General features: G+C 30.9%; 3 protein-coding genes across 4 annotated transcripts; all 3 read right to left on the reverse strand.

Annotated features, from left to right (window-relative positions):
• Positions 1-2,522: 2,522 nt before the first annotated feature.
• LOC129298733 (probable CCR4-associated factor 1 homolog 2) lies at positions 2,523-3,111 on the reverse strand. Its single transcript, XM_054937157.1, has 3 exons — positions 3,030-3,111; positions 2,749-2,962; positions 2,523-2,694 (listed from the first exon to the last, which is right to left on the reverse strand). Exons 1-3 carry the CDS (start codon positions 3,109-3,111, stop codon positions 2,523-2,525), a joined length of 468 nt encoding a protein of 155 aa, XP_054793132.1.
• Positions 3,112-5,179: 2,068 nt separating this feature from the next.
• On the reverse strand, positions 5,180-5,988 carry LOC129298734 (probable CCR4-associated factor 1 homolog 2). The gene is made up of 2 exons (XM_054937158.1): positions 5,536-5,988; positions 5,180-5,488 (listed from the first exon to the last, which is right to left on the reverse strand). Exons 1-2 carry the CDS (start codon positions 5,986-5,988, stop codon positions 5,180-5,182), a joined length of 762 nt encoding a protein of 253 aa, XP_054793133.1.
• Positions 5,989-7,126: 1,138 nt separating this feature from the next.
• On the reverse strand, positions 7,127-8,827 carry LOC129298732 (probable CCR4-associated factor 1 homolog 6). 2 transcript variants are annotated; one of them, XM_054937156.1, is made up of 3 exons: positions 8,683-8,827; positions 8,257-8,374; positions 7,127-8,026 (listed from the first exon to the last, which is right to left on the reverse strand). In XM_054937156.1, exon 3 carries the CDS (start codon positions 7,994-7,996, stop codon positions 7,253-7,255), a length of 744 nt encoding a protein of 247 aa, XP_054793131.1. In that variant the 5' UTR covers positions 7,997-8,026; positions 8,257-8,374; positions 8,683-8,827; the 3' UTR covers positions 7,127-7,252. The 2 variants fall into 2 exon arrangements, with proteins under 2 accessions (XP_054793131.1, XP_054793130.1); XM_054937155.1 differs by lacking the exon at positions 8,257-8,374.
• Positions 8,828-9,068: the final 241 nt, after the last annotated feature.

Consider the following 9,068-nt stretch of genomic DNA (forward strand, 5'->3'; position numbering starts at 1 on the left):
ATAATTTTAAAAAATAAAATATTTTAACATGTAATAATCTTCCCAACATTTAATAAGGATGAAAGGATAAAGATGATAAAATAATCTTCGAAGTATTTTATAAGTAGGACCAAACAAATGCTCTCTCATTGTCATATAATTAAATAGGACAATGAGTAAACAAATTATTCTCTTTTTACATCATAAATAGTGTCAAAGGGAGTTTATATAAATATTAATCATAAAAAAAATATGATAGGCAATACTCTTGTTAAAAATTTGTAGTCTTATTCCAAGCTAAGTGCATACCATATTACCCTTACAGTGCCACATCAGCAATACCTTATTACCTTGCAATGCCACTAGCTCAACAATTTACATGCAAGTCTCTATAATTATATAATAATATATGTGTGCGTGTGTGAATGGGGAACCTGGAAGCTAAAAGCCTTGCTGCAATTCCTGTGTTCTACGTCATGAAGTGGCTGAACCTTCCCTCAACGTACAACGTAGCTCCGTCCCTGTGGGAGATGATCATGCTAGATATAAGTCATAATAAGTTATCTATACAAACAAATTAATAACAAAATATCATTCCAAAAAAAATTAATAGCAAAATATCAAATAATGTCGATAATATATTATTATTTATATACTTATATAACAGAATAGAAGACACTATATAATAGATATTGTTAACCTCGATAAGTGATAGATAAACAATATAGATCGATGATAGATATATAAAAAAAAAATATGAATTGTAATCCGGTTATGTTTCAATTGTCAGCTAAGACTACATGGTTGTTAATATAAAATGTTTAAGCTAGCTAAGATATTAATTAGGAAAAAGTGGTTGAGATATTAATTAATCTTACTTTAGAATTTTTTTATTATTTGCATTGATTACACACCGGTAATATTGCAATAGAAAGTTTGTAAAAGTAGCTAAGAGTTAAACTTTCAAAATATTTGTATTAATAAGCCATATATTCTCATTTCAAAATCTTTAAATTTTTATTTCCTCTTTTAGCATTTTAAGCTTCCTATCAAGACCTTTGTCATTAACTTTAAACTTTTAAAAGCAAGTGACTCTATGAGCAGTACAATCTTCTTAAAATTATATGTAACTTGGAAAGATTAAAATTCAAAGAGAATAATAATTTCATTTTATCATTCTCTCAAAAAATTAAATTATATAAGCAAAAATTATATGGTCACAGGAACAACCTTAAATCAAATCCTACTTTTATATATAGATGGATTTTATTATTATAAATATATCATAATAAAATTTTTTTAAAAAAATAAATATTTAATTTCAAAATCAAAAAATCAATTATAAAAGTAAAATAAAAAAATCAATTGATAATTTAATTGGGATATCACAGGCAAGAAATTAATTAAATTCTATTTTAAAATTTGTCATGAAAATTCAAATTTAAATTGTGTACTATTATCTTGCACATAATTAAATAATATAGATGGAAAATTCAAAATTTTAACACAAATATTAATAGATTAGATTTATATTTAATTTGAACCTTAATTCTAACATATATTAATATTATCTAGAAATTCCATCATCTTCGAAAATATCTATTCAATATCTTAGCAATAATTCCTTATTCTACTATCAGTCGATAATTATTGGAATATTAATTAATTAATTAATTCTAACCATTTGTAAAAGAAGCCTATATACTTAATGCTCTTTTTATCCTATTTATAATCACTTTTAACATGTTTCATTGCAACCAAAAAAACTTTAAAACTCATTATTTCTGTCTAGAAGTTTAATAATTTTTTAAATTTTTCCTATTAAATATACATATTTTAACAATATATTTTCTCTCGCTAACATTCAGTAGAGGGTAAATGAAGAAATTTGTCATAAAAATTTAATGATGTAACTTATAAATATAAGACTAAAAAATATCTTCTCTTTCTAACCTATAAATAGGATCAGAGAGAGTATATTTCAAAACAATCCAATTATGACAAGCAAATTTTAATGTTTTAATAACATTTGTAATAAAAATTTATTATAGAATAAACAAGCACATCTAGATATGTAAGTCTCCCCGAAATAAACCCAAAAAAAAAAAAAAAAATACACGAGACACAAAGGAGTTATCGTAAATAAAGAAGAAATTAACAAAGATTAGTCTTGTCATTCAAAACAAAAAAAAAAAGAGACTTTAATTTAAAATTACTACTGTTAGAGAAAAATAGAGAGGATAGAAAATTAGGGGAGTTAATTTTTAAAAATAATAAAAATTTTATTACCTCTTGAAGTTTCGCTACGCCTATCTAAACCAAACTAAAGTTCAATACCAGCCAAGCCGGACAAAACACCACGACATGTCTCAGGTATAGCTCCATTGAAGTACACATGCTGATGCTTGAGCTTATTGAATACACGACTCGTTAGCAAACTATCTGAACCGGCTTGTGCCGTCGGTCCAACTCTCTTCTCCCTCAAACCGTAGCCACGTCTTCCAGTTCACCTCGCAGGTTGGTGGTAAATTTTATCAGGTAATTCAGATCATAAGAAACAGGGAAAAATCCTTAAGAATCTTGAAGAACTCTTGTTCTGTTTCTGGAAGATTCTTCTTCCCAGTAAGCAGCTTCACCATGTACCCAAAATCAGACGAACCAAAGGCAATCCATTGAACCTTATCGTCCTGAACAAGCCTCGACGACATTAAAACCCTGCAAAATCGCTGTATTTGATACCACAATTCTTGTTCTTCTCAAAATCTATACCATTGTAAATTAGAGTCTCGATGATGTCTCGAGATTTGGGATCGGTTTTTGGGATCGAACTCGCAGAAGTTGAACTGCCAGACACGTTGCTTGGCCTCGTGCGTTGTCGAACTCATGATCATGGGAATGTTACCTTGTTCGTCAGACAACGTGAGACCCACTTGAATGAGTTTGGCGAGTCCTAGGTTTCCTGACAATGCTCCATAACTCCTTTCTGTAAAAAGCGATCCCGAGAATTTTGTGTTCAAGAATACATACGGGAACTTGTTTTTTTGCTGCACGAATCAACGAGAACTCTTGTTCCATGTTGTCTCTCCAGACATCTACGATTTGAACACTGTCACTTCCTTCCACGCTCGCCATTTTCTAGAGAGAGAGAGAAGATATAGAAGAAAGTGAGACGAGGTTGAGGGCTTCTCTCCAGGACGTTTCCTTTTATATATAAAGGTTTTAACGCCAACTTAAAAAAAATTCAAAAAGTATGTGATCATATCTTTAATATCTTAATTATTTTTTTTTTATTAATATCTTAACCATTTTATATTCACAAACATGTAGTCATAACTGGCAATTTAAAATTTTGTTGAGGATAAGTTGAAGATTTTTGAAGAGATATGAAACATTTTTTTTTGAAAAAAATGAGATTTTGATTCGATTTTTTTTTTAAAAAACAATTTTTCAGAATAGAACATAAAATTTTTAGAAAAATTTTGTTGAAATATTCGAATAATTGAGCAATATTCAAGTTTAAGTTAGAAGGATATTTTGATATCTATCATCTGTTATTGTTTATCTATCAATTACCGAGATAAAAAATATTTATTTTTGTTTATTTGTTGGTTCTATTTTGTTTTATTTGCTGGATATTACTGTAGTTTGATCACATGTGATACCAATCGAATTTCCTTAAAAAATAAAGTGAAAAGAAGTTATACTCATAGTGAATAAATTGGGATAGGAACCTTGTGCCTTTCTTTATGCTCTTTATAACTTCCTAGCTTTCAATTTTTTTTTCCCTTTTGTTTTCGGCTATTTGAAGTCTTGAAACGATCAAGTTTTGTATTTTTTTTTATAATTTTTTTATTTTTGAAAAATTGTAAAAAATAAAAAGTTATCTTTTTAAATTTTTAAAATATTAAAATGTTTCTTATTTTATAGAAGTCAATTATTCAAAGAAAAAAAATTAAAAAGTTGGCTATTACAAAGAACAATAGAGAAAAGCACCAGTTCCCTAACCTGAATGAATTTGACAACAAAAAAGAAAGAAAGAAAGAAAGAAAATGAATGGTCATGAAAGTTTATTTTTTATTAGAGGCCGACCAAAGTTCATTATTCTTCCAACAGAAGATATTCTTTTTCATTAGAGGCCGACCAATCTTAATTATATTCCTTATCTCTCCACTCTCTCATACTGCTTCGCCCCCTCCAGATTCTCTCTCTTCCTCTCTCTCTCTATATATAGTAATATAGACACGCACACACATTTAGTCAATGCTCATCCTGTTTTATTTTCTAAATTTAATCACACACATTTCTGATATTCACCCTCTGATTGCTAGCTTTGTCTCATCACATAATGTTCATTTACACATTAATCTGATCATTATAGTTTTGACTCGATTGTAAAAACGATTCCTAAATTTTAACTTAGTATAACTCAATCCCATAATTTTGATTGTAAAACTCAATTTTTATACTTTAATTAAGCACAACTCGATACTTATAATTTTAATTGAGTCAAAATTCAGGAATTAAATTTTTTATTGAGTCAAAATTATAAATTCTAAAATCATGTTTTGCTTAAATAGTAAACACTAATTCTTTAATTGTTTTCAATAATAAATAATTCCAATTAAAATAAGAATCTAACATATATCAAGGTGAAACAGTGAAATATAGAACAATCCTACCTAGCAAGACTGGGTTTCACAGGTGCACCTGTTATAGACTTTATATACTGATTTTTGTCCTCTTTCTTATACACACGTCCTTTTTATTTCTATACAATCAAATTACAGCAACTAAATTTTAATGTGTTAATAATATTAATAAAAAAATTTATTATGAAATAAACAATATGCTAATTTATTGATTTAATTAGAAATAAGTACTTCAAAGTACACAAGTTTTTCCCTAATATAGACCCAAAAAAGCAAACTGCAGAAGAAACAAAAAAGGTTGTCAGGGAAGAAATTAACAAAGATTAGCCTTGTCATCTCAATTTAAAACTTGGGATGAGTTGCAATTATTCTAAAAAAACCAAAGAGACTTCAATTTAAAACTACTAAAGTTAGACAAAAATAGAGAAAAAAGAAAATTAGGGAAAAAATTTAAAAAAAAATACAAAATTTATTATCTTTGAAAATTTTTCTTCTAGTTTTCTTTTTTCTCTAATTTCTTTTCACTTTTCGCTATATCTATCCAAACCAAACTAAAGTTCAATACCAGCTAAGCCGGACAAAACACCACGACATGTCTCAGGAATAGCTCCATTGAAGTAGACATGCTCATGTTTGAGCTTCTTGAATACACGACTCGTGAGCAAACTATCTGAACCGGCTTGTGCCGTCGGTCCGACTCTCTTCTCCCCCAAAACCCTAGCAACGTCTTCCAGACCACCTCGCAGGTTGGTGGTAAATTTTATCAGGTAATTCAGATCATAAGAAACAGGGAAGAAATCCTTAAGAATCTTGAAGAACTCTTGTTCTTTTTCTGGAAGATTCTTCTTCCCAGTAAGCAGCTTCACCATGTACCCAAATCAGACGAACCAAAGGCAATCCATTGAACCTTATCGTCCTGAACAAGCCTCGACGACATTAAAAACCCTGCAAAATCGCTGTATTTGATACCACAATTCTTGTTCTTCTCAAAATCTATACCATTGTAAATTAGAGTCTCGATGATGTCTCGAGATTTGGGATCGGTTTTTGGATCGAACTCGCAGAAGTTGAACTGCCAGACACGTTGCTTGGCCTCGTGCGTTGTCGAACTCATGATCATGGGAATGTTACCTTGTTCGTCAGACAACGTGAGACCCACTTGAATGAGTTTGGCGAGTCCTAGGTTTCCTGACAATGCTCCATAACTCCTTACTGTAAAAAGCGATCCTGAGAATTTTGTGTTCAAGGATACATATGGGAAATTGCTTTTGGCTGCACGAATCACCGAGAATTCTTGTTCCATGTTTTCTTTCCAAACATCTACGATTTGAACACTGTCACTTCCTTCCACACTCGACATTTTCTACTTGAAAAGAAAATGATATAGAAGAAGTGAGACGAGTTTGAGGGCTTCAACCCAGAATATTTCTTTTATATATAAAGGTTTAAACCCTAACTTCTTCTTCCTTATAATTCAAAAAGAATGTGATCGTATCTTTAATATCTTAACTACTTTTTTGATGATTCGTATCTTAACCATTTTATATTAACAAACATAGTCATAACGGGCAACTTAAGATTTTGTTGAGGATAGGTTTGAAGATTTTTGAGGAGATACGAGATATTTTCAAAAAATATAATGAGATTTTTATTCGAATATTTTTTTAAGTAAAACAATTTTTCGAAATAGGACATTAAAATTTTAGAAAACTTTTGTTGAAATATTCAAATAATTAATCAAATATTCAAGTTTAAATTAGAAGGATATTTTGATATGTATCATCTGTTATTGTTTATCAATCAATTTATTCAAGTTTAAAAATATCTATTTTTGTTTATTTGTTGGTTCTATTTTGTTTCATTTGCTGGATATTACTGTAGTTTGATCACATGTGATACCAATCGAATTTCCTTTGGCCAAAAAAAAAATCTCATAATAAAAAAAGGGGGAAAAGTTAGTTACTAAGAGCAAATAAATTGGGTTAAGGGCCTCTAATATGACTTTTTCGAATCCTCTTTGTAATTTTTCTGCTTTTAAAATTTTGTTTTCCTTTTCTCAGGAATGGTCAAAGAATATCACAGTTACACTCTTTTATTTTTGAAAAATTGTAAAAAAAAACTTTACTGTTTTGAAACTTCAATGCATTGAAATGTCTCTTATCTTATGTCAAAGTCAATTATCCCAACAAAAAGAAAGAAAGAAAACAAAATTGAAAAATTGGGCATTATAAAAGACATTAGAAAAACGCACCGGATCTCTAGCCCGAATGAACTTGACACGAAAAATCCGAGCAAACAACAATATATGCCATACGTAAATTGTTAGTCTTCTCTTCATTCTTCAAATTGGGATTTTGCAAGTTTTAAATTCTCAAACACAAGAATAACAGAAGACGCAACTTTTCTATATAACAATTCCAAGTCACTGCAGTTCATTCACATTTACGAATATTAAACTGACCCACCCAGACAAACTCCACAATTACGAATCTGAGACTTATTCAGAACCATACTTGTCTCCTTCAGTTACATTTGACTAAAGTTGAATACCGGCCAAGCCGGGCAAAACACCACGACATGTCTCTGGTATAGCTCCATTGAAGTACTGAGGATCATGTTTCAGTTTATTGAACACAAAACTCGTCAGCAAACTTTCTGAACCGGCTTGGTTTGCCCGCCGCCGGCGGTCCAACTCTAGCCTTCACCTCCAGAAATCTGGCAACATCTTCCAGTTCACCACCACCATGCTGTTGCAGATTTACGTTGGTGGATGATCTTATCAGGTGCTTGACATCATAAGAAACTGGGAAACAATACTTGAGAATCTCCAAGAACTCTTGTTCTGTTTCTGGAAGATTCTTCTTCCCAGTCAGCAGCTTCACTAAGTACCCGAAATGAGACGAACCTTGAAACGTAATCCATGAAACCTCGTCCCTCATTACAAGCCCAGACGACATCAGAAGCTCTGCAAATTCGCTGTATGTCACGCCATCTTTCTGGTTCTTCTCCAAATCCATACCATTGTCTCTCAGGGCTTCGATCATGTCTCTGGATTTTGGATCCGTTTTTGGATTGAACTCACAGAAGTTGAATTGCCAGCAGACACGTTGACCATTGACCATGGGACATTGACCGTTTTCATCGGACAACGTGAGACCCACTTGTATGAGTTTGGCCAGTCCCAGGTTTCCAGTCAATGCTCCATAGTTTCTTACTATGAAAAGAGAACCTGAGAATTTTGTGTCCAAGGATACATATGGATGTGTCTTTTTGGCATCAATAATGAAGTCGAACTCTTGTTTTATGTTGTCTTTCCAAACATCTACTATTTGAACACTGTCATCACTTCCTTCAAGACTCGTCGACATATTTTCTTTAAATGAATTAAAGAAAAATCCCTTTACAGATGCAAAAATGATATATGTGAGTTACGTCACACCAAGAAATGAAAGAAACTAAAAAGGAAGATAAAGCTTCACACCAAGAAATGAAAGAAACTAAAAAGAAGATAAAGCTTCGCACCAAGAAATGAAAGAAACTAAAAAGAAGATAAAGCTTCACACCAAGAAATGCAAAGATTTGATGGCCAGAAATGAAAGGAAGTACCAAGAAGAATATAGAATTTTACCTGAAGAATATACAGAGACTGAATTTAATTATTGTTGTAAGGTAGAAGAATATGCAATCGATGGAATAGACTGATACTGATGAATGAAGGAGACGATATATATGGAGTGTGAAGGTTTCTGGAAAATATGAAAGAATTGGACTGCTTAATGTTGAAGGTGGAAATAATGGCCGATAATATTATAGAAGTGATCGTTCTTTAAATGATATATATATATATAGTAGTGAATTACACCATGCAAGAAATGAAAGAAACTAAAAAGACGATGAATCTTTACATCAAGAAATGCAAAGATTATATATGAAAGTTCCTATTTAGAAATGCAAACACGCTCTCTGGACAAACTGATGTATGAAAGAGAGAAATGGAGATTTAATTTGCTGCACAGAAATGAACAGTATTACCAAGAATAATGTAGAATTTTACCTGAAGAATATGCAGTGAATGAATTTAATAATTGTTATGCGCGCGGTAGAAGAATGCAATGGATGGAATGGTCTGATACTGATGAATTAAGGAGACGATATGAGTGATGTGAAGCTTTCTGGAAAATATGAATGAAATCGACGGATCGTTGAAGGTGGAAATAATGGCAGAGAATATTATAGAAGTGATCGATCTTTTAAGCAAACCGAGTAAGCGATGGTGTATTTATATAGAGGTTGAACATTGCGCAAAAAGATTATTTAAATATTCAACCGAGCATTTATTAATTCAAATTTTATTCAAATAAAGATTAAATTCTTTGTCATTATTTGGACTGTTATTTTAGAAAATATTTGAAGTTTAAAATTAATAAAATATAAATATCC

The sequence above is a fragment of the Prosopis cineraria genome, unplaced genomic scaffold (assembly GCF_029017545.1).
Source record: "Prosopis cineraria cultivar Desert tree isolate PC_DT_omini unplaced genomic scaffold, ASM2901754v1 PC899, whole genome shotgun sequence".
NCBI lineage: Eukaryota > Viridiplantae > Streptophyta > Magnoliopsida > Fabales > Fabaceae > Prosopis > Prosopis cineraria.

Bases quoted from the DNA above. Each gene is read 5' to 3' on its own strand.
- LOC129298732 (XM_054937155.1), bottom strand. From the start codon at position 7,996: ATGTCGACGAGTCTTGAAGGAAGTGATGACAGTGTTCAAATAGTAGAT.
- LOC129298733 (XM_054937157.1), bottom strand. From the start codon at position 3,111: ATGGCGAGCGTGGAAGGAAGTGACAGTGTTCAAATCGTAGATGTCTGG. The intron at 2,963-3,029 runs GTGCAGCAAAAA...CGCTTTTTACAG, and splicing joins ACAAGAGTTCTCGTTGATTC to AAAGGAGTTATGGAGCATTG. The intron at 2,695-2,748 runs GTATAGATTTTG...GCGATTTTGCAG, and splicing joins CGAGACTCTAATTTACAATG to GGTTTTAATGTCGTCGAGGC.
- LOC129298734 (XM_054937158.1), bottom strand. From the start codon at position 5,988: ATGTCGAGTGTGGAAGGAAGTGACAGTGTTCAAATCGTAGATGTTTGG. The intron at 5,489-5,535 runs GTTCAATGGATT...TACATGGTGAAG, and splicing joins GGCTTGTTCAGGACGATAAG to CTGCTTACTGGGAAGAAGAA.